The 27,615-nt window shown below is 29.8% G+C and overlaps 2 protein-coding genes across 17 annotated transcripts in view; one reads left to right on the top strand and one right to left on the bottom strand.

The window, feature by feature from the left end:
* LOC143206945 (beta-glucuronidase) overlaps positions 1-26,271 on the bottom strand; it is a 45,309-nt gene extending 19,038 nt beyond the window's left edge. For 2 of the 11 annotated variants that reach the window (XM_076419809.1, XM_076419816.1), the window contains exons 1-2: positions 26,149-26,271; positions 9,966-10,253 (exon numbers count right to left, since the gene is read on the bottom strand). In XM_076419809.1, the coding sequence (XP_076275924.1) occupies positions 9,966-10,172 (207 nt within the window). In that variant the 5' untranslated portion in view covers positions 10,173-10,253; positions 26,149-26,271. Of the gene's footprint in view, positions 1-9,965; positions 10,254-10,308; positions 10,548-19,801; positions 19,964-26,148 lie in introns of those variants that run through there. The other 9 variants (XM_076419808.1, XM_076419814.1, XM_076419813.1 and 6 more) reach the window with 7 other exon arrangements.
* The window catches only part of LOC143206947 (zinc finger HIT domain-containing protein 3), a 68,049-nt gene that overhangs the window by 32,748 nt on the left and 7,686 nt on the right, over positions 1-27,615 (top strand). The window contains exon 4 of one of the 6 annotated variants that reach the window (XM_076419825.1): positions 23,661-23,752. The exons of 3 other annotated variants lie outside the window; for them this stretch is intronic. In XM_076419825.1, coding sequence (XP_076275940.1) covers positions 23,661-23,707 — 47 coding nt within the window. In that variant the 3' untranslated portion in view covers positions 23,708-23,752. 2 more of the 6 variants (XM_076419826.1, XM_076419823.1) reach the window with 2 other exon arrangements.

Below are 27,615 nucleotides of genomic sequence, written 5' to 3'. Positions count from 1 at the left end.
ATTATTCTTTGTTTTGTCGTGATTATTCTTTGTTTTGTCGCTGTGTTTTCAGGCCAAAAAAATTAACCCCAGCGTACACTTTATTTACTAGCCCAAAGTGAAAGAAGAATAAAATTTAGGCCGAAAGGGCTAAGGGAGGTATATATGGTATACTTGTTGATCGAGAATAATGCGGCAAAGAGCGTAATCATAAGCAAGGTGAGGGATATTCTTCATATTTTTCCTCATATACAAAAAGGCTGCAACAGTTTACCCATTACAACTTTTGCCACTTGCGGTCGAACGGTCGCCATACAAGACGACTTTCAATCTGTAACTCGCTATTGTTGGTCTTTTGCAACAATGATTCGAAATAGCATTTTCAGCGAAATTCTTCAACTACTTCATTGTAGTCGAAATCAAGTGTAGAAACCATCCAATAGGTTGTTTAAAAGTTATTTACATTGATAGTTTGTATTTTTATCATTACGTATCAGTGATTAAAATATATGTAGGCACCTATTAGGTTGAGATTTAATATCTTGATAATATTTATTTAAGTAAAATTTCTAAATAGTTGCTATAGAGTAGCAATGCATCTAGAACACAACGCATGTCAAAAATATATAATTTTGATGGCAGAACAGTAATATAAGTGAATGTTAATAAGGGAATAAAACCATATCTTAGTAATTTTTACTGACAGTTTAAAATAATTATATGTTAATATTATTGCTATGCAGATAAAGCTGCATTTCAAACATTCTTATTGTTTTTTTACTATTCAATTTTCAGTATAGCACATAATAATAACAAGAATGTACAAATATATTAATGGGTTGTTTTATACAATATACAGTTGACATTTGGTCAAAACATTGACCTTAGTTCAAAAGCGCTTAGTTGACTTTTCTCTTTATATAAAACTAACTCTAATTAGTCTATGTTAAATAATTAGGCTAGAGGACGTTCATCCGATAAATTATAAAGTAAATTAACCAACTTCATTGATTAAACATTTAGTTTTATTGCTTTGGCACCACGTTCTCATAAAAATTCTCCGTAAGATCTCACTGCATATAAACTACTCTATCAGTTTTATTTACAAGGTTATTGGTACCTTATTAAAATGCTAAACAATCAATATATCGTAAAATTATTTGCATTTATTGAAATATTACAATATTTATCTTATCAATTGTCTTAATGGTCATTTATTAAGAGAAAATGTCCCAACATTGGTTAAACTATATAAATAAGAAAAAAATTAAAAATAAGAAAAAATTCATATGTAATTATAAATGATATTATCTTATATATAAAAATGAATCGCAAAATGTGTTGGTAAGCGCATAACTCAACAACGCCTGGACCAATTTGGCCAAATCTTTTTTTAAAATGTTCGTTGAAGTTCAAGGATGGTTTTTACGGTGAGAAAAATTAGAATTATTGCTGGAAAAACCCTAAAAATAGCCCTTTTCTTTTTCCCATACAAATGATTTGTAACTAAAACGTAGTCAATTTGAGCTTTATTGCCATGGTATAAAGTTCATATTAAATTACAAGCACTCACTGTTGTCTAAGCAATATAGGTGTGTTCCTAACGTCAAAGATCATATCTATCAGAACAATGTGCGTGTGTGCGTTGGAGCACAGAATACACAGTTGGAGGAGTTTAATGTCGCGTTCCGAAACTCGCGTTTCTTTTGTATTAGTTTCGGCACGCGAGATAAAATGCATCAGTTTCCACGTCATTACATCAGTCAAACAAAAATCGCGTTACCAACAGTGTTTTATTATTTTTAATATCCAAATTTTAAATAAATAAAACAATTCGTACGGCTTAAAAGGATTTGAGTTCAAGTCATATCAAATTTAAAAAAAAAAAGTTGTCTGTTACAGATGACTTTTGACAGATGACACATGCATTGTCAACTGATACACGAAACAAATTCGTATATCGTGTTTTGTGCAGAGTGTTTAGTTAGTTAGTGTTTGTTTAGTTCGTGATTAGTGAAAAAATTATTTATATTTGATATGCCTCCTATAAGACGAAGCAATTTAGGTAGAAGAACCAGAAATGCTATAAACCAAGCTAATTACCGATCTAATGGTACTGCACAAGAACGTGACGACGGAAATGAACGTGAAAGAATTCGGATATCACAAACGCGTGAAGCGCGAGCGCGACATTCAACTAATAATCGCGCAAGTTTGAATCGAGCTGCTTTCAGTTACGATGTGTCAATTGAATACAGTAACTACCAATGTGTTGTTATTGGTTCTATGAACTTGGTTTGCTCACACTGTAAGGCATTAAAATACAAAAACGAAGTCAATGGATTGTGTTGCGCAAATGGTAAAGTGAAATTGATACCATTGGATCCACCACCAGAACCATTGTACTCATTGGTTTCAGGAATAGGAACATATTCTATACACTTTTTGACACATATCCAACAATATAACAATTGCTTTCAAATGACTTCATTTGGGGCAACAAATGCAGTTCTGGAAAATTTTATGCCAAATTTCAAGGTATGTATTATAGCAGTTACTCATAATTATTTTAGCGAAAAAAATTTTCTGTCACCAAAGTTAAGATGTGTTACTAATCTTCAATTTCTTAATCATTACGAAATATATCACTTAGTCATCATATTATATGGTGATTCAGTTTCAGTGACACTTTTATTATATTTTATATTTGATAGATATTAGTTAAAACTAAATATATAATTTTTAAGATCAAATATTATTTAAGTTTGATCACTGACAATCCATTAATTTATACCACACCATAATATTTTTTTATTTACAGATACAAGGGCAAATATATCACAGAGCAGGTTCACTGTTACCAGTGTCAGATAGCGACAACAAATTCCTGCAAATTTATTTTATGGGCAATTCACCACAAGAAATTGATCTGCGTTGTGCACATAACAATTTAGTAAAGAGGTCTATTGTAGAACAATTACAAACTTTATTTCATCAACACAATCAATTGATTATATTGTTTAAAATTGCCGTGGATCTGATGCCATCCGATAATCACAAAATTGTAATCAGAGCTGATAAAACACCTGCAGGTCAACATACAAGACGTTTTAATGGACCAACTATTGATGAAGTTGCTATCGTTGTAGTTGGAGAAAATTTGGAATCCCGTGATATTGTTTTACATCGTCGGAATGATCAATTACAACGTATAAAGGAAACACACCGCTCATATGATGCACTGCAACATCCCATTATATTTTGGCAAGGTGAAGATGGCTACGATTTATCAATAAAAATGATAAATCCCATTACAGGTAACTAAAATATTAGTTTAGCTATGGCGATAATATCTCAGTCACTATATTACGTATTTGAATGTTATTAAAACAAAATCTGTTTACCGGTTCTGAAACCAACAAAAAAGTCAGTTCAATGAACTATTATTCATACCGCCTAATGATTCGGGAAAATGAAGATAATCACATATTGAAATGTCCGCGATTATATCACAAATATGTTGTTGACATGTATGTTAAAATTGAAACGGAGAGATTAACATTCATCAGGTTGAATCAAACCAAACTCCGATCTGAAGAGTATATTCACCTTCGAGATGCGATTAATACTGATGGAAATGCACAGAATGTCGGTCGGATGACTATTCTTCCAGCAACATACATCGGAAGCCCTCGGCATATGCACGAATATGCTCAAGATGCCATGTCGTATGTTCGTCATTATGGTACAGCAGATTTGTTCATCACATTTACATGCAATCCGCAATGGATAGAAATTAAGCAGGAGTTATTCCCTGGGCAATCACCCATTGATCGTCATGATATTACAGCCAGAGTCTTTAGACAAAAGTTGAAATCTTTAATGAATTTCATCGTAAAACATAATGTGTTTGGTGAGACCCGCTGCTGGATGTATTCTGTGGAGTGGCAGAAACGAGGATTGCCACATGCACACATTTTGATTTGGTTGGTTGAAAAGATAAGGCCGAATGAAGTTGATGCAGTGATATCAGCTGAAATCCCTAATGTACAAGTAGATCCTGGATTGCATGAGGTAGTTATCAAAAACATGATACATGGTCCCTGTGGAACTCTTAATCAAAATTCACCGTGTATGATGGATGGTAAATGTTCAAAACGATATCCACGGACATTAATATCGGAAACAATTACTGGTAATGACGGTTATCCATTGTCAAATTGTCAACAATTGTCAAATTAAATCAACAAGATATTGAAATAGATAATCGTTGAATTGTTCCATATTCACCCAATTTATCAAAGACATTCAAAGCACACATCAACGTTGAATCTTGCCATTCAGTGAAATCGATTAAATACATTTGCAAATATGTAACCAAAGGGAGTGATATGGCTGTGATTGGAATTGGTGCAGAGAATTCTAATGATGAAGTTACCCAATACCAAATGGGCCGCTATGTCAGTAGTAATGAAGCAGTTTGGCGAATATTTTCTTTTCCTATTCATGAGAGACACCCTTCTGTTGTTCACTTAGCTGTGCATTTAGAAAATGGACAAAGAGTGTATTTTACAGCACAGAACGCAGTACAAAGAGTTGCTCAGCCACCATCTACTACATTAACCAGTTTTTTTGAGACATGCCAAAACGATGATTTCGTATAAACATTGCTATATTCTGAAATGCCAAAATATTATACCTGGAATCAATCCTCAAGGAGATTTATACGATGGAAACAAGGAAAACCAGTTCCAGGATATACAGATGTATATTCCACCGATGCGATTGGCCGGATTTATTCAGTACATCCAAGCAATAATGAATGTTTTTATTTACGACTGCTATTAGTCAATGTACGTGGCCCAACATCATTCCAACCGTTACGAACTGTTGATGGTGAATTGTGTGGATCCTACAGAGAAGCCTGTCAACGTTTGCAATTGCTTGAAAATGACGCTCATTGGGATCAAACTCTCAATAATGCTGTAATATCATCACACGCTCATCAAATACGAACATTGTTTTCTATAATCATATCTACATGCTTCCCATCAAACCCAATTGATTTGTGGATGAAGTACAAAGATTATATGTGCGATGATATTTTGTATCAAATACGGAATAGAATGGGAAATCCAAATATACAAATCAGTGAAGAAATTTACAATGAAGCATTGATTTCAATTGAGGACATGTGCTTGATAATATCAAACAAACTATTAATTCAATTAGGCCTGACCGCGCCCAATCGTCCAATGCATGACGCTTTTAACCAAGAGTTGCATCGAGAAAGACTGTATGATCTCAACGCTTTGAAAGAATTAATTCAAACAAATCTTCCACTGTTAAATGAACAACAGAAGTATGTATTTGAAACTCTTATGAAAATAACAAATGATGAAACTGGAGGGATTTACTTCTTAGATGCACCTGGTGGTACAGGAAAAACTTTTTTGATTTCATTAATATTAGCAACAATTCGCTCACAAAATAAAATTGCACTTGCACTCGCTTCGTCGGGAATCGCAGCAACTTTGCTTGAAGGTGGTCGAACAGCCCATTCAGCACTAAAATTGCCAATAAATATGCAAAGCAATGAAACTCCAACCTGCAACGTTTCGAAGATCTCTGCAATGGCAAAGGTTTTGCAGCAATGTAAATTGATTGTTTAGGATGAATGCACGATGGCACATAAAAAATCTTTGGAGGCTTTAGACAGAACCTTAAAAGATCTACGTAGCAATAATAACCGATTTGGTGGTGCAATGATTTTATTAGCAGGAGATTTTCGTCAAACATTGCCAGTGATTCCACGATCAACGCCAGCTGATGAACTCAATGCATGTCTAAAGTCCTCCAATTTGTGGAAACATGTCAAAGTACTTCATTTAAGCAAGAATATGCGTGTCGAGTTGCAAAATGATCAATCTGGAAACATATTCTCTAAACAACTCATTGACATTGGTAATGGCAAATTTCCTATAGACATGTTGACTGGCTGCATTAACTTTCCTCAAAGTTTTTGTCAGTTAACTCGATCAAAAGATGAACTTATTCAGAAGGTGTTTCCAGATGTTTCTCAAAATTACAGAAACCATGATTGGTTGAGCGAACGAGCTATACTGGCTGCAAAAAACATAGATGTAAATGAATTAAATTTCAAAATTCAAGAACAAATTACAGGCGAATTGAGGATATATAAATCAGTTGATTCGGCTACTAATCAAGATGATGTAGTCAACTATCCACCGGAATTTTTAAACTCGCTGGATTTGCCAGGATTGCCACCTCACAATCTTCAATTAAAGGTTGGATCGGTGGTTATAATGTTGCGAAATATCAACCAACTGCGTCTTTGCAACGGTACACGGTTAGCGATAAAAAAATTACTAAACAATGTGATAGAAGCAACTATACTCAAATGAAAGTATAAAGGAGAATACTGATACACTGATGTGCCATTTGAGTTTAAACGACTACAGTTTCCAGTGCGGCTTGCTTTTGCTATGACTATAAACAAGTCCCAGGGGCAATCATTAAGTGTTTGTGGTTAATCTAGAAAACCCATGTTTCTCACATGGTCAATTGTATGTTGACTGTTCCCGTGTTGGAAAACCATCAGATTTGTTTATTTATGCGCCAGGTAATCAAACAAAAAACATCGTATACCACAAAGCACTACAATAATAATAATAATAATTATGATTCACATGATTAACAATAAAGCGATTACTTACTTTTCAATCCTTGTATATGTTTTATTTAATTATTTTTTATTCACAACGCCCTATCACCAGGGTGATGGTTCTGTTCAGGAGAATTTTTTAAAATACGTAGGCACAAAAACTGCCACATTACAAATCTTTTTGACAGGACGAAGTCTGTCGGGTCAGCTAGTTGTTAATAATTTCATTCATGTATGCGTAGCAAATAAATAGTAATAAATATAAATAAATTTACAAATTTCATTTGTAAAAATATGTTTCACTTACTTTATCCAGTATGTTGGCATTGATTAATATATATGTAACATTTAAAAGCAAATTGATCTAAATAGTTTCGAAAATGTCAGCATAACTTTTTTAGAATTTCCCTTTTTAAGAATTCTCATCTTATTTTATTTTTTACATCTTATAAACGTAAAAACTAGTTTATACAAATGAAAATTTAATATAAAACATTGCAGTCTTTTATATTCACTAAAATATTAATGAGTGAAATAAAAAATGTAATCACAATTAATTTTAATTTAATTACTTTGTTTTTACTGGTAACAATATGTTTCGCAAAATAGGAACAATAATATATATTTTATCAAATTTGTCAGATTTTGTACCAAATAAAGTATTTAGTGAATTTTATTTTATTTTCATGGAAGGTCATATTTGATTGCTTCGCAAAATCAGGAACGACTTGGAGTGCAAAATATTTCAAGAATTACTTAAATAATTACTGAGAGAAATGTTCAATATATAGGGCCTGATGGAAACGAGGAAGGACCCACTGCTTCAGAGACATGGTGGAAAGGATCTTTGTTTTGGATTGTCGTAAAATATTATAAGTTATGGAAAATATTAACGATATTAAGGAGCTCTATATTCATTTAGATAAAATATGTGATCTACTGTGAAGTATTAAAACACTGAAGGGGTTCACACGATTTATATAGATTGAAAGGAAAAGCTGAATACAAAAATTATATTTAAAGCAAATAATTCTTTTACCACGTGATCAAATTTAACATGGTTAGCTAAGCCTTGGCATAGTTTGGCATAGTTCATATGAAATAGCAACTTGGCATAAAGGCACGGATACGATTGCTGACGCCATTAAAGAAAGCGCTCACAGTCACGATAATATCAAATCATTTCAGTAATTTATTCAACAGACAGCAGTATAAAACCAGAAAGTTTTACATTATTTTATAGAATAAAAGTATTTGATAATAATAATATAAGGCATAATAAGTAAAGAGACATAAGGTGAGTGCAATTCAGAATAAGTTAAGTATAAACATAATTTTAAACAAAACATTATCAAATGAGTTGTAAAATTTACCAATAATCCTTAGTCGCAGGATTTTGTAAATTTTCACATTGTTAATATTGACCTAAATATTATATTACAGAAAAACAGAACAGAAAAAATGTCAATATAATTTTAACATTGCAACCCAACTAATAAAAAAATATGTCATTTTAGTAGAAAAAATTAGTTTTTAAATTTTAAGTACTAAATTGTAATTAGAGCATTACCTAGTTATAATCATTTAATGACTTACTAATACAGATAAAAAATGCAACGGTATACACACTGCTCATCGATAATAATAATTTACAGTTGCCTCTTGAAGTGTAATAGTGTACCGCATGCTGAAACGAAAGTAGTACACATTTTTCAGTGTCACAAAAGCAATGATATTAAACTAGTAAAAAAGTGATATGGAAAACTTTAATATGAAACAAAATGAAGTGAAATCTGAGGAAATGTGAACCGGGGACCAGTGCCAGAAGGTAATTGGTTAAGAAGAAAATTAAGTAATGTCCATTAGGTCAACTTTGTTAACAATTCTAATGTTAACAGTAAGCTTTACGACATCCGCTAAAATGACACTAATTTCATTATTTTAAGCTTTAGCTTGTTAAAATAATATCCTTTAACATTACCATTATTACTGTATTATTTCAAGATAAATAATGTAAGCATGTTTATAAATAAATTACGCAATAACATAAAATATATTAACCATAATCTTCTATATGCTTAGTGATTAATAAATAAAAAAAAGTTTTTAATATATTATTGTGCTTTAATATAAAGGAATATGTATTTGTTTCTTGTGGATTTACAAGAAGAGAATCATCACGTATGTTTAAATAGATTACATGTTTTATGTGGATATTAATTTAAGCGTTTTACCTAGTTAATTCAGGCGTATATGTAATGTCCATGGATTGGAAAAAGTCACTATTATCAGTAAGAAAAATTTAAAGATTAATAGAAGCTCAACCTCAGTCATCAAGCCTTTATGCTTGATAGAATGATATCAAGTAAACTTGATGATGCTCTTAATTATAGTGATACAAGCAGAAACGGGATAAGGTAATTTCATAACATTAGCTATACCATTATTACAGCAAAATTGGAAATGTTTATGAATTATAATTGCTTGAAGAAGAAAAAGATACGTCTGTGTCCATATATAGACTTGTTATTAAAAAACTGTATCAAAGCCAAGATCAAATTCAATTGTCAATGTCAATGAAAATTAGGAACATTGAATTCCTAATATATTACAATTATGAACTAGTTTTGATTAATGAAAATATAAAAGAAATATGTGTCGGACATATCATGATGGATTTTGTTACAATAGTATCTGCAAGCCGTTACAAACTAATTTCGATTTAATTAATACAATGCTAAAAATATTGATTAAAACGATTTTCAAAAAATGTGTTAGTTAGTTAGTCAGTTAATTTCAACTTAACTGTTATATAAATAAAAATATATATTCTTTGTAATAACAGAGAACATTTTTTGTTAGATATAATTTAATATTCATTATTTTAAAAAAGTGAGTTTAATTCTAATAGGAAAATACTGAAAATTAATATGAGATAATATCGTTAAATAATATAAATGATAATCTGGTTTAAATATATAAAATTATAAAACTGTAAATATCAGTTTCAATATTAATATAAACTGAACTTATAAGCATTTTTATCAACAGAATTATGCACTTAATTATCATTAAAATAATAAACATTATTATTAACTACATTAGATATTGTAATTTGAGAGATGTATTGAAATAAACACAATTTAGTATTGAAATTCAAACATTATTTAAATGTAATTTACTAATTATGAGTTTCAGTTCATTATGAGTCAATTCGATCAATTTGTTTTCAAATTTATATAGTATTTTTTTATAAATCTAATGATAAAACAAATATTGGTCAATTACTGGTAATATTTACCTCTTTAAGACTTTTCTTGTGCCAGTGATGCTTGAATCCTTGAAATGGATTACTGTTGTTCATCACCACGAAATTCCATAAACCATCTAAGGTCAGCACTTGTCTAGTTTCTGATTCCCTCGGAAACAAGATTCCTCCTTGATGCAGTACAGCTCTTGCAGTAATAAATGCTGTACAAACGTGTAGCAAAATGGCCCAAAGCTTCATGATGAGGCATTCAGTCGGAGAGCACAACAGCGAAGCTATTTGACCAACACTGAACTATATATCTTAGATATATGCACCCACCTGAAAACGCAAGATAACATTGAGTAACCAATAGAAAAAATAAGATAAAATATACCACCAACGAGTTTATGGAATTAAACTGAACTGATATATTTTGAAACGCCTGTACACAAAAATAACATAACCAATTTACGATAATCTTTGAACCTACACTATAAAAACGTATACACTAAATTAACTAACATCCTCATTGATAAATCAAATGTTTAATTGTAACGGCTGTAAAAAATAAACCACACACGAAAAGTTCCAGTTATAACTGCAGTGACCAGGTCAAACTACCAAGACCAACTGAGATCAGATTCGCTTTTCAAAGTCGTTTATTTTTGCCTGTTTATTTACACAGGGTGGCACATAAATATATATTGCGATATAATGGCCAAGATTAATTAAAAACTACTCAATTTATTTCAAATTGACTTATATATTAAGTGGTTTGCAAATATATTAGCTAATCATTGGAGCACATTAGCCGAAAAGTTCCCGGTTTAAATAATGTAAAAATGAAAATTATTTCTCAATATCAATTCATTTTGAAACATTTCTGGGTCTATATGATAGAGTGACCCATCATTTTAATTAGTTGAGGTAAATTGTCTTTATAACCGTATCCAAATTTTAAGATATTAAATTTGAAAGAATATATTGTCAAATAAACAAGAGGCATCATTGACAGACAACATATAATAAAGTACTGGTGTATAACAAATCCCTCGGTCAAATGGACATATGCCATCTATAATATTGCTGACTATAATTCGGCGGTTTCACAAAAAAGAATTGAGGACAACTATTAATGCCCCATAGTATTTCAGAAATAATGATCTCCGTAGGGATTTGGAAATAGGCATCATCATCATTAAAAACTTGCTTAGACTCATTAACAAAGATTTCTTTACCATGTTAATGTTGGGCTGTTCGGCATCTCGAAGGCTTGGATTGGACCACAAGATTCAAAAGTACTAAGTCTATTGAGTTCTTGTAGTGTGATGTTAGAACAAAAGCAGAGCATACGTTACAATTCAAAAAAGACAAATTGATAGCACTTGCTCTATTTTAGCACTATTTTAATGCCAAAATATATTTTTTAAATAATTTGAAGACTTTTTTGTAATATTATTCAATAAACAATATTGTAGTTGTTTAGATTGTAATTTTTGTAATATCACTGAGATATTACTTAATAATAAAGGAATAAATAATATACATTAAGGATTATATATGCTGATTGCTGTAGAAACAATCTGCATTTCTGATTAATATCTAGGACATTTGAGACAAAATTGGAAAGCGTTCTTTATTTTTCCAAATTTGTTTCCTCCACCAAGATCGTTTTGTTTGGTTCTCATCTCCATAATTTATTCAAAAGCATTTTTTAAAGTGGTTTTTCGACTTTGTTTTCAACTAAGCGATATTAAATCCACAAATAAAATTCCTTATCAGCACAACGACTCTAACGTTTTGCTATTTTTAAACTACAATAGTATATAACTAACAAAACACAATTAGTTTTATAATATTTTTATATTTTAAAAATACTTAGACAAAATAGCAGGAATTAAAATTAATACTCATAATATTATTTATAAAAAGGTAAGCACTATATATTAGAATATAAATACATTATACAACAAATTTGGTATTCTACCATTATTTCACTTTATAGTAAACACACATAACAATTCTTACTATAATGAAACAAATATATTTATTTTTATCATAAGTATGTTTATCCATTATCATTATTCTCGTCACTTGAATACGACTAGAGCTGCATAACTTATCTCAAAGGTTAACAATATAGTGATATAAAATTAATTTACTACTACATACGATGAGGTAATATATGATTGAATTTTATGACCGTTGTTATGACAGCAATATAGTCCAATAATTCTCACTATTAATAATATGTTTTTTTTTTAATTCATATGGTATATATTTGATTTCTCTTCAGGTAAACTAGTATAAGAATTACTTGAGGAATACCAAGAACTACAGATAATTACTGAGAAGGAATGAAAGGAAATAATCCATTATTTATTGTTTAAGCTAACAGGTTAATTGAAAGTCTACTATAGTAAAACATATTTTTTTGGCAAAATTAGTTTTTCTTTTATTCAACATAATTCCCTTCAAGGTTGATAGACGATTTGTCTTTTGCTTCAAAAGACCTCATTTTCGGCGATCACCTTTTCATTTGACGAAAATTTCTTTCCAGCGGGCATTCTTTTGAGATCTGAGAACAAGAATTAGTCGCGCGGGGCCAGATCTGGAGAATAGGGTGGATGAGGAAGCGATTCGAAGCCCGAGGATTTTTACCATAGTTTTCACTGACATGTGACACGGTGCATTATCTTGGTGACGCTGTTGATGGTCCTTCCTTTTTCAAGGTAGTCAGTGAAAATATTATTCCATGCGTATCCCAAAATACAGAAGCCATAATCTTGCCAGCCGACTGTTGCGTTTTCCCACGCTTTGGTGCGGGTTCATCGTTTGCAGTCCACCCGGATGACTATCGTCTGGACTTGGGAGTGAAATTATGGAGCCAAGTTTCATCCATTGTCACATATCGACGCAAAAACTCGGGTTTATTATGCTTGATCATCTTCAAACACGGCTCCGAATCATCAACTCGTCGTTGGTTTTGATCAAAAGTGAGTTCGTGCGTTACCCACTTTGCACAGAGCTTTCTCATACCCAAATATTCGTAAATGATATGATGTACACATTCAGTTAGTATCTTTAGAGTGTCTGCTATTTCATTAAATTTCAATTTACTGTCATCCAAAATCATTTTTAATGTTTTCGTCGGTAACAACCTCTTTTGGACGTCCACTGCATTCATCGTCTTTGGTGCTCATTTCACCACGTCTAAACTTAGCATACCAATCCTTGATAGTTGATTATCCTGGAGCAGTATCCGGAAACTCGGCATCAAGCCAAGTTTTTGCTTCAACTGTATTTTTCCCTTCAAAAAGCAATATTTTATCAACACGCGAAATTCCTTTTTATACATTTTTTTACAATATCAAAAGCTGCTTCACTCAAAATACTATAATTCACAAACTAATGATCTGAGAGCTGTGATCGGTGACTCTTCAATTGACCTGTTCGTTTACATTTTAAAAGTTTCAGATCTGATATATAGATGATTGACAGATCCATATGATAGATATTCTGGGTAGTAATACTATTCACATTAATCAAACTGTAATTTTATAAAAAAAGTTTATTTATATCTTTTATCAACTGAAAACGTAATTTGAGTCTAAAGCAGAGAAAGAAATCGGCTGGTGCCATATCAAACGAATAAGTTTATTGTTCAGTGAAAGTGACTTGGTGCGTTGCCATGATGTAAAATCATGATACCAATGTTTTCTTTACACAAATTCGATATATTTCGACAAATATACTTTTCAATCACACCGCTTTAGCTATGTTAACTTTAGTTAAAGGCACTGATGGTTGACTAGACCAACGCAGATCTTTCCCATCACGACCGCTTTTGAATGTATATTATTGGTTATATGCATGCGTTTTTGATGAAGTTGTTGAATCACAAAATTTTGAGGAACTAGACAGTCTAAGTTCCCTATATACTACAACCCAAAGATTCTTATCCATTCTAAAAATCGCAAAACACACGCAACCGCAGATAACCTGACAAAATCGCGCACTCGCTACTCCACGTCAGTGTAGAAGATGTCAGGATATGTAATTGTGACAACATAGCAAAACTACAAAACGTATTTTAACAATCATTGATCAGACTTCTCAAGTGATCATTTCTCGGTACTTTTTCAAAATTTAGTATTAGATTGTATGTACTCTGATCACTTTTTCAGTTTAAAAAGGTTTTTTTATACTCCATATATTACTCAAAATATATTCCATCATTTTCATCATTAATTTTTTTTCAGTTTCATAATTTTTTTCTGACATCTTTCAGGCAACATGACGGTGCTGTGTGGAAAGAACTGTCTGCCTGAAAAGCCATGCTGGATTGCTCTCAAAAAATATGACCTCTGAATCTTTCCCATAAAATATAAACTTCTAGAAATACTTGATTGGTCAAACTAAGCTAGTCTGTCTGAAAGTTCTTTAAATGTCTGAGCTATGTTTTTGTCCAAAAAATCAGTATCGTTGAACGTTTTTGCCGTCCTTCTCTGTTCTTTGGGATCAAAATTACACGTTTTAAATTATTAAAACTAAAACTAACAATTGGGATAGGATGGAGTCACATCAACATAATTTTCTAAAAATGTTTGATGATGTTGGAAAGGAAGCTTCGTGAAGTTTGTGGAATCTCTGCTGTTTCGTTATTAACCATATATAATGGTCACTTAAATCCAAATGTAACTGTATATACATTTTTAATATATGTTACCATATCAAACAGAATTGAAAAGATATAAAACATCGCGATAAATGATGGGAATATATAAGTGATTTTACCTTGAATATAAGAGAAAATATCGCCTAAAATGTAACATTTCAATTATTTTTTAAAGTAAAGTAACTTTTTTATGATTAGCTATTATTTCATATTTCCAATTATGGAAAAATCAATCTTATTAAAAATTGTAATATGTTATTGAACGAAAATGAAATTAACAGCTTATTTACTTTTTTGGTATAATTGTATAGTCTTACAAATATATATATATATATATATATATATATATATATATATACAAAAATTAAATACATTTTACACAAAAACTAATTCTTCTTAATACAGCTAGGTACTTTAAATAAATTCTTCATATTAAAAAAACTTCTATACACGATGATGGTCTCGAACAATCATAATCATATATATATATATATATATATATATATATATATATATATATATATATATATATATATATATATATATTATTAATAAAATAACGGCTTATCTAATAATTAACAATTATATCTCATAATTGATCGATGAGTTTTTATTTTTAAAAAACAGGGTTAGGCCAAGGTTAAATTATTTATTTCTTTTTTAACATATCACTAATAGATTAATGAATATCAGATGTGAAGAGTGTCACGGTATTGTTCTTAAAGAGGTAATATATTATCGAATCTTTATTCTTTGAATAGATCATTGACACTGATTGCATATTTATTAATGAAGTACATATTTATAATGTTTAATAGTATGATAGTTACCTTTAGTCATTTGCAAATTGAATAAGAATATATGCTGAGCATCAACATACATATGTCTACTTAAAGAATTTTTTTATAAATTGTATCTCGCGCTAAACTAGATGACAATACAAAGCTTATAATATTTCGTACCAATAAAACGTATTTGGCAGTATTGCGAATGGCTAAGAACTAGGTTTCATTTCAACTCATTATATTACAGTTTTTCTTCAACCGCTTCCTTTCTCTACAGATAACGATGAAACGCAAATCGGGAAGCTGAGAATGTGAATAGTGTTTATGATAATAATACTCTAATAATCAATCAAGTGCAGTTTTGGTTTCTGTCAATTCCGCTTCTATAGTTTCTGTGTCGAAAATTGAAATGACGAGTCTGACCGACCATATGCTTCTATTTCCCAGCAGGTAAAGATTGCACAAAATCTCGTTTGGAATAATTTTGACGAGGCCGGATACAAACATAATCAGGGTATATGAGTACGAGTTAAACCAAGATAACCTCATGGAAATGTTCACTTGTGAATCACAATCCAATCGCAACAAAATTTCTGGGAGGCCTATTTCTATAGAGTATGGTGGTCTTCGTCGCCATGAAGAATAGATCACCTATGAAAGCAATGCAAAACGATCGTAGTAAAAGCATGGTGAAATAGTAAGAAGAGCAGTGATTTACAAAAAATAAATATTTGAGAAAGGCAATCATGCCGAATTGGATTACATGGGTCACTAGGAAAGGAATTGTATTTCATCAAGATAACGCCGGGATACACACACCAATAGCCAATTGCCAGAAGCTCCTAGAATTTATGTAGAAGGTTCTTATATATCCACCGTGTGGTACGAACCGGGTACCAAGTAATTACCACCAGTTCCTGTCCATTGCGAACTATTTTATGGATAAACTTGCCCCAAAAGAGCTTGAGAACATGAGCTTCTATGAGACAGCCATAATAGAATTACCTTCAAAATGGCAACAAGTTATCGAACAAAACAAAATAATGATTTGTAGATTGTTAATAAATATTAATAAAAACATCACAGATCGTTAAATTAGGTCCTTTTGTTTTTTAATTAAAGTGATAAAATATCAGTGCAACTTCCACTGAATAATACGAATGTGATAATCTTTGAACTCTCTATTTTATATTGATATACATAACAAAAATAATTCAGTTTCCAAATGCTTACGTATTTATGAATATGTAATATTCAAAAAAACTCCTGAAACATATGACGTTAGGTAAGGCTGAAACAGTAAAATTAAGCATTGCAAAATAGTCTATTTTATATAAATGAAGATAGTTATATAAAAAAAATCCATAGCATTTATCTTTATTTTTCATCATCATTTAACTTTCGCATTAAAGATGAAAAACTGCTTGTTTTTCAATTCAATTCAGTTCATTAAGTTCTCAGAGCGAAAATATAAAAACAAATTCTGATTTCAAAACCGACTTTATTTTTTAGTATTTTTCCCTCAATAACATTATTAATTAATTATTATTTAAACATTATTTAATCGTAAAATTTTGGTTGTTTAGTGTAATAACTTTTTATAAATAGTTAATACTTTTTTACTACCGAGAATAATTTTAATATAAATTTTATATTGATATTTCAATGATCCAACTGAAAGAAGTATCGGAAGACCCTGGAATACGAACTACTATATTGGCACCATTGATCTACATTGAATCTACGTTATGGTATGTTAATCATATGATTACAAAAGTATGTTGTTTTATTGGACTATGATGTAAAAGTGACATTGGAATAGGATTTGGCATATATTGTACATTGAAGCCATCTACTATTATATATTCTCCTTACTATTGCATATTTTTATCAAAAGTGCGTAAAATTTCTATACAACAGGTTGACTCTAAATAATAAGTTGGCAGAAAGGTTAAAACATGGTATAGACGAAAAATATATTTAAATAACGTACTTAATATTGTACGTTAACCATAATACTTTTACATCATGTGGTAACATACATACAGCAAGCGAATATAAAAAATACGAATAATAAATAGAAAAATATACCTCAAAATAAACAAAAATGAAATAAGTCATCCTAATAGCCATCAATCCACTCTATATACTGCTGCACTCGGTTCAAACTACAATAACCCAGTCAAGTCACAAAAAACTTAGCTCACAATATTCGCTCAGGGTCTTCTGTCCTTTTTTTGCATTAATAGTCGCATAATTCTAGGAAAGATATTCTTTATATTAGACGAAATAAGAAAAAATTCGAAACTTGGTGGTAGAATTTGAATATTTTAATACTTTATATTTAAATTATTTAATTATAATAAAAATTAAATAATAGCAATTTGATTAATTATATATTAGAAAAATTAATTAAAACTTCAAATAAACGAAGAAAATAATATTTAATAATTTAAACGCTCTTATTTACTATTGATACTTCTATGTTATGTTACAATTCTATATTTAAAAATAGAGTTATCTTGCACTTAAATGATTTGTTTCAGAAGCAAAAATAAATTTTAATTTGTTGCACATTGTTTATGATGATAAGTATATAGTGTTGAAATTATACAGATATTATTTTTATTCATATTTCATATTCAAGTCCAATGTATGAATAGTATGTATGAGTCCAATTTATGAGTAGTAAAACAAAAAAAATCATTCAGGGTAATATAACCAAAATTTTATTTCCATCTCTACTTTGATTATTTATTTATAAGTCATTGAAAGCTTGCGTGTAGGTACATTATTAAAATAGAACAGAAAATCATGCCGAACTGATTAATGTGTAATGAGAAACTACTCCTTCGAAAATATTGTTTATAAAAGAACTTATTCGTTTAAAAATTATTATATAATTTTTGAAGATGGACTAATAATATAGAAAGGATAACCTGAAAAATATTCCAGAAATCGTTCCAGGTCCAGACCCAGAGAGATTTAATAGAATATACTCGTATAAGCATACCATTAAGTGCAATGAATAATATTTCACATGACGTTCTAATTTCCAAAAATCTGACACTTAGTTAACAACATTTGGGGCGTTTACAGAAATAATAAAAATATTTTGTTCGACGAGTTATTAGTATAGAAGGGACTTGGTTCTATCACCATGTTGCTGAATCAAAGCAAGAAGCCCAGGCCCTGAGAGATCTAATGGAATATATAAGCATTTCATTAAGTGCAATGAATAATACTTCAAATGACGTTTTAATTTTTTTAAACATTTGAAGCGTTTCAGAAATAATAAGGGAGTGGTACGAACCCAACTTTTCAGCTCCGAAACCACAAATACGAATTTTCATAAATGGACTAAAAAAGTATTAGCGTCAGTTTTCGTGGATACAAAAAAATCTTCGTGTATTATTTCTAAACTCTACTATCACTCGAATTTATATTTTATATTTTATATTTTAGACCAATTGAGTACAAAATTGTCAAAAAAGTTACGATTTACAGAAGAAAAATATTTATTGAGCAAGATCGCATGCCTGCTCAAACAGCTTAAAGACAAAGGTGAACATTATTGAATTAAATTATAAATTATCTTAATATCCAGCTGATCCTTCAAATTTAGCTCCCACTGGCTTGCGAGTTTTCTTAGAGACCAAAAAAATATTTATTTAAAAACTATATTCATGACGAAGTGATGCAAATTTCTGTAGAGCATTCGAAAAGAAATTACAAGCCCTGGAGAAAAAAATTACAGTAATTGGATCTAGAATATGATTGATAGTTGTCGCAATAAGTATATTGAAATTACGAAAAAATAAACTCTTATTTTCAATTATTTATTCGTTTTTTACTTCCATTATGCGATCTTATTAAACACGATAAAAATAAAATATAAATTTAAAAATTATACAAAACTTTGAGCAATATAAATAATTTATAAATTTCGCATACTGTTTATTGCATCAATATACTATTCAATTTTGTATGAAATGTAAATGGAACTTGAAAGAAGATCTAAAAATGTGTTTCAAAAAACGAATTATAAAACTGTAGATAGATCTTCAGATTTACGTTACTCGTTACTATTTACTGAATCTATTATTGTTATTTAACTAAACAATTTTTTAGTAAAAAATAAATTATTATTATCTTTGTTTATTATTATTTTTATTATTATTTTATTTTAAATTTTAAATTATTATTATTATTAATATATTTATAAAACAGTAAGCAGAAACTAAAAATAAACCTATTTTTATCACTTTCAATAGTTATTAATATATAAACTAAACGGTTGTTTATATCCATTACATTTATATTAACAGAAACAAAAGATAAGACACTACGTTTTGTACACTAAATTCGATCGATAACACGTAACTGTGTTAATATCTGCTTTGAAGGCCTAGATTAATACGTACGCATGCGAGAATAGCCGACTTCCTCATTAACAAATTGACAATGTTAATTGCGCTTACTTTTATTAGAACGCCGCCAGCCAAGGCACTCTTCACGCTTTCAAGTTCAAACCACACTGACCTGCTCAAATCCCCAACCACAACTGAAACCAACCGGCGCTTTTCAAAGATTAGGACGTTTGCTTTATTTTTTTTTTGCAATCGTTTATATACCGGATGGCCAATAATCAAGCCAGCATTAGAGTTAACATTTATTTATTAACGAATGTTTTTGTCACCCGTAAAAAATTATAGGATAAAGTAAGACAATTAATCTGATAATTAATAAGACCAGTTTCATAGCTTGCAGACTATGATGGATTGATTAATACCATTTATATAGAATTTATTTAGCCTTCCGACTCATTAGCTAATAAATAATAAATAACTTGATGGTGAATAAATTATTAATTTATCTCCTATTTTGAAAGATAATTAGAATATATTTACAATGTAACAAAAGTAAATGTTTTGCCAATTTACAATTTTATAACTTATTGTGTCTACACAAAGTCGCGACTATTTTTATTATTAAATATACATTACTTGTTAAATGTTTAAAAGTTGAACTAATAAAATTTTGTTTTAAAGAAAAGCCGAGAAAATATAAAAATATACAGGAGCGTAACCGAGAAAAAATAAAGCGTAAACCGAGCGTTAAGATTAAAGAAATATAGCAAAAAAGTTATACGGCCGGCTTGGTTAGCACAGTTGTCCTCACACTGTGCGATAGTCATGGGTTTGAATCTTGCTGGGGCATGGTCGTAAATTTATGTTTGTGGTTGTTTATCATTGGGACTGTCCAAAAGGCAAGAGTGCACAATCCTATAAGTCACGCCAGTAACTAGGCTGTGTAAATCCGCATGTGTTCTAAGATTATTTTTATGTTAGTCAATCGCCAGTGGGTAAACCGAATGCCTAAGACCGTGGCTCGGAATCCACGTTAAGCAGTAGGTCCTGTCCATATTTACCCTAGTTGGTAAAAAAGAGACTCCAAAATATAACAAAAAAAATATACGCATACGAGGGTTCATCTAAAATTATTGAGAATATAAAGACTGAGATATTTGTTTTATTAGAAATACTCGCCAAATAACTTCTGAAAACTTTTTAGATCTTAAAATACAACTATGAATCACACATTACCAAACTGGCAAGTAAGAAGATTTTTCTATTATCATTATTCTATTTTCAAGTAAATAGTGAAGAGTTGCCGCTGCCATATGGGAGGATGCGTTATGATAATGTAACATGATTTATTTGGTGCATTCAACTTTATTTAGAAGTATTTTCAATATTAACTGCATATATAGCGTTTTCATTATTGATCAATATTGTTTTATTTTTGTAGTTTTTTTAACCTTCTTTTTTTTCGGATTAGAAAAATAGTGTGGGTCTATAGGTTACTTTAAAATATTTTTTTAAATTCAAAACTTAATTGTGAAATACAATATATTTTATTAAAAGTTTTGTGCATCGATAGCTGTTAATTTTTCCCATCTTTTAGGCAATTTTGGGATTCCATCTCGAAAGATCGATCTAACTTTTGAGGCGATCTACGAATTAATTCATTTTATGGTATTTTTATAAAAATACTCATATGTCGGAGTAAATAGTAATCGGAAAGAGCAAAGCCTGGAGAAAACGGCTCGTAGTGTAACTCTTCCATTTTGGTGTTTCTAAGCATGTTTTCTCTAGTTTTGCAATATGTGGTCGAGCGTTGTCATGCTGAAGAATAACATTGTTCTGTCTTCGATCGTATTTCGGCCACTTTTCGCGCAAATCTCGACTCAAATATATCAGTTGTAGTCGATAACGATCCACATTGATAGTTTTATTAGGTTACAACAGCTTGTAGTATACAACGTCAAGCTGATTCCAACAAATACAGAACATTAGCTTGGAGCCATGAATATTCGGCTTTGCCGTTAATGTATGACCGTGTTGTCCCCGTGATATTTTTCGATTTGGATCGACACAAAACCTTTCCAATTTGGCTGTTGAAGCACCATTTCAGACACGACCAAACGCCTCTCTATGCATCTTGACTTCATTCACTCTCTTTGATTCACTTCAATACAAATCTTCAATCAAATACAATACAAATTTATAATCAAATTGTTTCTGATGTTACTCCCAATAATTCAGTATATTCTGCTTGCCTTTTACACGGATCATCATGGAATATTCGTCTTGAAATTTTTTTCCAGAAAAATACTTACTAATAGACAGAGTAGACCAAAATAGAATCTGATGTAAATCGATAGAGCATAGCATAGCTTCACACAGCAATCGATCAACTTCATTAGCTTCTTTCTTCAAATTGAATTAAAAAAAAATTAAACATACTGAAAAGTTATTATCATCACCAGATAATAAAATACTAACCGACATATTACATTTCATAATAAAAATATTCATATTAAACAATATTCATCTTAATCAGATGATAATAACAGGTTAACTGATATTAATATTCATCATATCAAAAATTGTTTTTGAGTTGTCGACAGACCCTCGTATGAAAGTCAGTTAGGTACCAATATATATATATACAAATATATATATATATATATATATATATATATATATATATATATATATATATATATATATTGGTATTTGGTATGTTTAGGTACTTTTCTAGTTTTTTTTTTGATTTTTTTTTTCCAATTCAATTTTTGGATTCGTGGTTTGTTTATTACTGCAAGGGTTTTAAAAGTAATGGCTAAAATGGCTGTCATAATATTAAACAGTTCTAGTATATCATCTATATTTCATATCATAATCTTTTCAATTATTTTATACTTTGTTGGACCTGATAAACAAATCTGTGTCACATTATATAAAAGGTAATTGTAACGCAATAATAATGTGCCGTTTCAATAATAACGAATCAATCGATTATATATATTATTTTATTAATAAATAATTGCATCATATTATTGAGTTGTTTATCATATTAAACCCTTAATTTTTTTCTAATATTACGGTAATGCAATTAGAAGTTAGAATTCGTTATTTCATAATATATGCTATGTGTTAAATCACGCGACTAAAATGGTACTGGCTACTGGCTGTGTATTGGAAATCGTGGACCATGTGTTTGTTTTAAGACTGAATGGTGTAATGATTGAGACGTCTCGATATAGGAGTGTGGTTTGTGTTGAAATTGGATTTGGGCCCTCCTTGTCATATTGTATCACTGTTCAGTCGCGACACCTTTTTTAAAACCAGTGAGACGTTAGTAGTGTCGTTTTATATCGCCATTCAACAAGTCGTCACTTATATCCATAAAAAAATTTTTTTTAATTTTTTAGGCATACTACATTTCATAACTTATATAGATTCGAGATATTCATCAATAATAGTGCTAAAAATTGGACGCTATGTTAATAAACCATCTCTAGCTAAAAATCCAAGTATCATTAAATTCAGTTTAATTTTAAAAATGTTTAATGCAAAGTAAGTGTAATATATATATATATTCAAATAGGAAAAAATATGTTGTAGATATAAAAACTCAAATCCTAATTTCAATCACAAATAATTTCCATCTTCCATGGAAAGGATATGGAAATAACACCTCAGATTTGGATGAACTCGATAAGACATACAAAGGAAATAATTGATAAATGGTCGATCGTGAATATATTTTAGACCGATTGAAAATTAACAGTTTAATGATTAACTTGGACAGTAATACGAAAAGTGAAAGTGACTAAAGGAAACTTTCAGGATATGTGATAATATTGTTTTGTAGATATGATAAATGCGTTGAGCAAAATTCAATGATTAATTTTATCAAGAATGTTGTACACAGGTAGTAGCAGAAGAAATAAAACATACAGTGATATCAAGATGACTTGACAAGTAAACACACCATCGAAGGAAACAAGAACTAAACGTAAAAAGGTAAATATGCTCTCGAATGAAAGTAAAATACATTATTTTGATATATAATTGTTAATTAGGTGGATTAGACCTCCAGAGGGGTAGCACTACTTATAAATATGTACCTGGAACTCTTTCTCATGGGTGGTGTGGAAAAGAGTTCAAAGTAAATATAATAAAACTACTCTAACCTACAAAATATTATACCTTTATTCTTAATTGTAGTTTAAAGTCCTTGGATAATATATGCATTAAATGTACTATATGTTAAAATAAATTATATTTGAAAACAGTATTTTTTTGTTTGTGTTTAATTATTTTATTTAGATTAGAATTTTTTTGTATATCAAAGCCAAACTGAACTTAAACTCAAAATTGATGCGGCAACATTATAGTATATAAAAAAAACTTTGAATAGATTATATACATAGAAAATAACCATGTCAGCAAATATATACGGAATTTCAGTTCTATCATAAATATAAATGATTTAATAATTATCAACTCGATTCATTATTTTTTATGTGAAATACTGTAAATTCATTATTCTTTGGATTTTTTAAAATATCGTATTCATCAAGGTTATAACAACATCCATTTAAAAAATTGTACGACAGGATTTTATTCCAGTAATAATTTAACATCTCTACCACCAACTGTCTTCCATTTCAATTTAGTTAAGCCAAGGTTCTTCGATGTCTACGACATAAACAATCGCTGAGATATAAGGAAGAAAACATGTTCACTATTTTATCTGCTTAAACAGCATTAATTATATATGGAAGGCTTTGGTTTGTCATAACAAACAGTACATAATAGTAAATGATAATGAATTTAATAGCATAATTATTTTAGTCCAAGCAAATAAGTGAAGTAATTATTATATAGATACATTGGCATTTGATTTTCTTCAGGCATTGAAAGTGTCGGTCTTAAAATAAGAACATACCCAGGCAGAATACTAAATATATACTTTATACTAGTAAAGATTTAACGAAGGTTGGTTCTTTCCAATCATGCATTCTTAATAAATCATTTAAAATCACAAGCTGATTCAGGTGAAATTTAAGTCATTAAATTATTCATTTTAAGTAATTTCACAGTCTCTGATATCTAATTGATATTGTTGAATTCCTTTCTTACGTTTAAATATTAAGTAGATAAAAAGTGCAATTTATATATTTTATATTAAGATATTTTTAGTACGTTAAATGAGGTGAGTGTTATGTTATCAAAAGATCAGTGATATCCAATAATGAATATGGAAGGTATCAATGTATCAATCAGTTCAATTCGATTGTTTTGCCATTTCTTCACCTAAAATAACAGATTTTTAATTATAATTATTGAATCATTCATTGAATATAGATGTTAATCATGGAACGCTCAAATTATCGACATACATTCCTTTTGTGATTTGATTTCATGAATCTGTTGCCGAAACTCATCACGCTGTTTCGTCATATTCCAACTGTCGGTTTCAACGATTTGAGACTGAGCTATTTAAAAGAATTGCTGGAGGACCAGAAGGTTTTTAAATAATGAATTAATGTCTTATTGGACTAAAGCTCAGCTCAAAATTTCAGAGCAATTTCAGATCGGTTAACACTTCATGAATAAAATATTTATATACCTTTACGTGTGGTTTTTAATTACATATTTACAGTATTTTTACATTACATGTTTTGAAGTGTTGAGGAAATGCTACATTGTTACAGCATTGTTTTTTCGACACGGTATCGCCATGTTGCCAGAAAAAATAGGAATAAGTTGATGAAAATAATAAAAAATATTTTGATTGGTATATGTTATCAATTTTTGCTAGTTATTGCTTTTTTAAAGTGAATATTTATTATTATTATTAGAGTATATACGAGAAACTAATATATATTCCTTAATAATATAAGAAATATAAGGAGGATATTTTAAATATTGCAATGCTTTAGAGCTGATATATTTTATTTCTAAAATGATTAGCAATTTACTAAGTATTATTAATTATAGCCTAAAAAAACGAGAGAATAAACAGCTAAAAGATATTTTTATATACAGACATTTCTTGTACTTAAAAATATAAATAAAATGTGTTCTAAGAATATTGGGTACAAAATTAGGGTAAATATACTTGAAAAATCCCCTTCAAAAACTACAAATATTTCTTAGAAAAATTGGTGAACTTGTTTTATATATACTGACGTACATATTTACAGTGTATTATCTGATTAGAAATATTACATTAAGGTCTTCTTCTAATTCCGTATAATTATTGTAAAATAAAAATTTTATACTATTTATATTGAAAATATTTAATTTTATCTTTACTATTTTAAGTTTCTTTAATGTTTCCCATTAAACCAATTATACTAAATTAATTTAATAACATTATATCAGAGGCGAAAATCACATAAACAATTTACCTTCACTATTTTAAAGGTTTTTCAATAACAGTTGTACACGCTACTAATGGGATGGTTCACAACTAACAACTAACAATTTTATCGAAAGAAATTGCGTACACATCAATTTAAACAAGTTTAATTCAATAGAGCTATTGATGGTTTCATTTAAATATGTTAAATGTGGTTCTATTGTCTTATCTAATGGTTGAATATCTAAATGAGGTTATTATCTAATGGTTTTTTCGATGCATAATTACGAGTTATCACAAGATAAAAATAATGTACAGTTAGTTATTCATGTCTTGAAATTTTTATCTATCCGATTCGTAATAAACATACGTAGAATTTTAGTAATGCAATCTTTTGTGACTTGTGTTTTATAATATTTTCATAAAATTTAAGTTAAGAAATTATCAAGATTGAACATTAAGATCAACAAGTTTATCAGTTGTGATAAATATTTTAAAAAGCTTGCAATAATAAATATCATCAACGATAAAAATATTTAACATACTCTATCTGTTATAGATTGAGAAATTCTCAAGCAACATAAATATGAATTGTACAGAGGCGCAGTTTGATAAGTTTGATAATTGATTTTTTGGATTTGAACCAATGAATCCCGCACAGCAACTTTAAAAGCTTGGCTCCTACCCTCAACGGCCATCTATTAATAGACAATAGATTTTATGCAATCTGCATCATTTATTGTGTTTGACAGCCATTGATAGCAGACAACTTTTTAAATTTTAACATAATGAAAAAAGCAATTGCCATGTACTGATTACCTAATATCTTTTATTTGTTAATCAGAAATACATCGCGGAAAGCAAAGAAGGGCTAAATACTATGGGGACTATCAGTTTCAATGGTTAAGAAATAGCTTACTAGTTAAAAGGCTTGGCTGGCGAAGTTTAACAATTTTTTCCAATTTATTTTTATTATTATTACTTCTAGTGGTTCAACAATCTGCCCAGTGGGAAATAAGCATTTATTATGATTATATTATAAACAATTTTTTAATTAATCTCTTAGAACTTCAACAATCTGCCCATGGGCAATAAGTATTCTTATATGATTTCCGTTATCCAATATAATTCTACTGATATGTAGAAGACCGCTTCAGTAAGTGATCTGCAAACTTATAATCTAAACCTTATCTTACATATTATTCTAGCTTATTCTAAAATCTATCCTATCTTGTTCTAGAGATTATTAAAACTCATTCTATGTTTCTATTAATAAGTTCGTATGATAATTTGCGTTTGAGCCTTTGTACTACACTGTCATCGCGCACATTTAACTGTTTGGTGAGTGCATTGTACGTCGCACTAACACTTCGAATCACACTCGTTATGGGTTCTAAAGGGATATCACGCTGAATCAGTTTGTTGGACACCTAATATGGGACATCGACGATGACTCGCAACATTTATTCTGGAACTTATGGAGGATAACTATGTTAGATTTGCTAGTTGTACCCCA

The sequence above is a fragment of the Rhynchophorus ferrugineus genome, unplaced genomic scaffold, assembly GCF_030347505.1.
Source record: "Rhynchophorus ferrugineus isolate W39M unplaced genomic scaffold, kcgeb_rfMv2 rfM1, whole genome shotgun sequence".
NCBI classification, from domain to species: domain Eukaryota; kingdom Metazoa; phylum Arthropoda; class Insecta; order Coleoptera; family Curculionidae; genus Rhynchophorus; species Rhynchophorus ferrugineus.
This window is presented reverse-complemented; position numbering and strand designations above follow the sequence as displayed.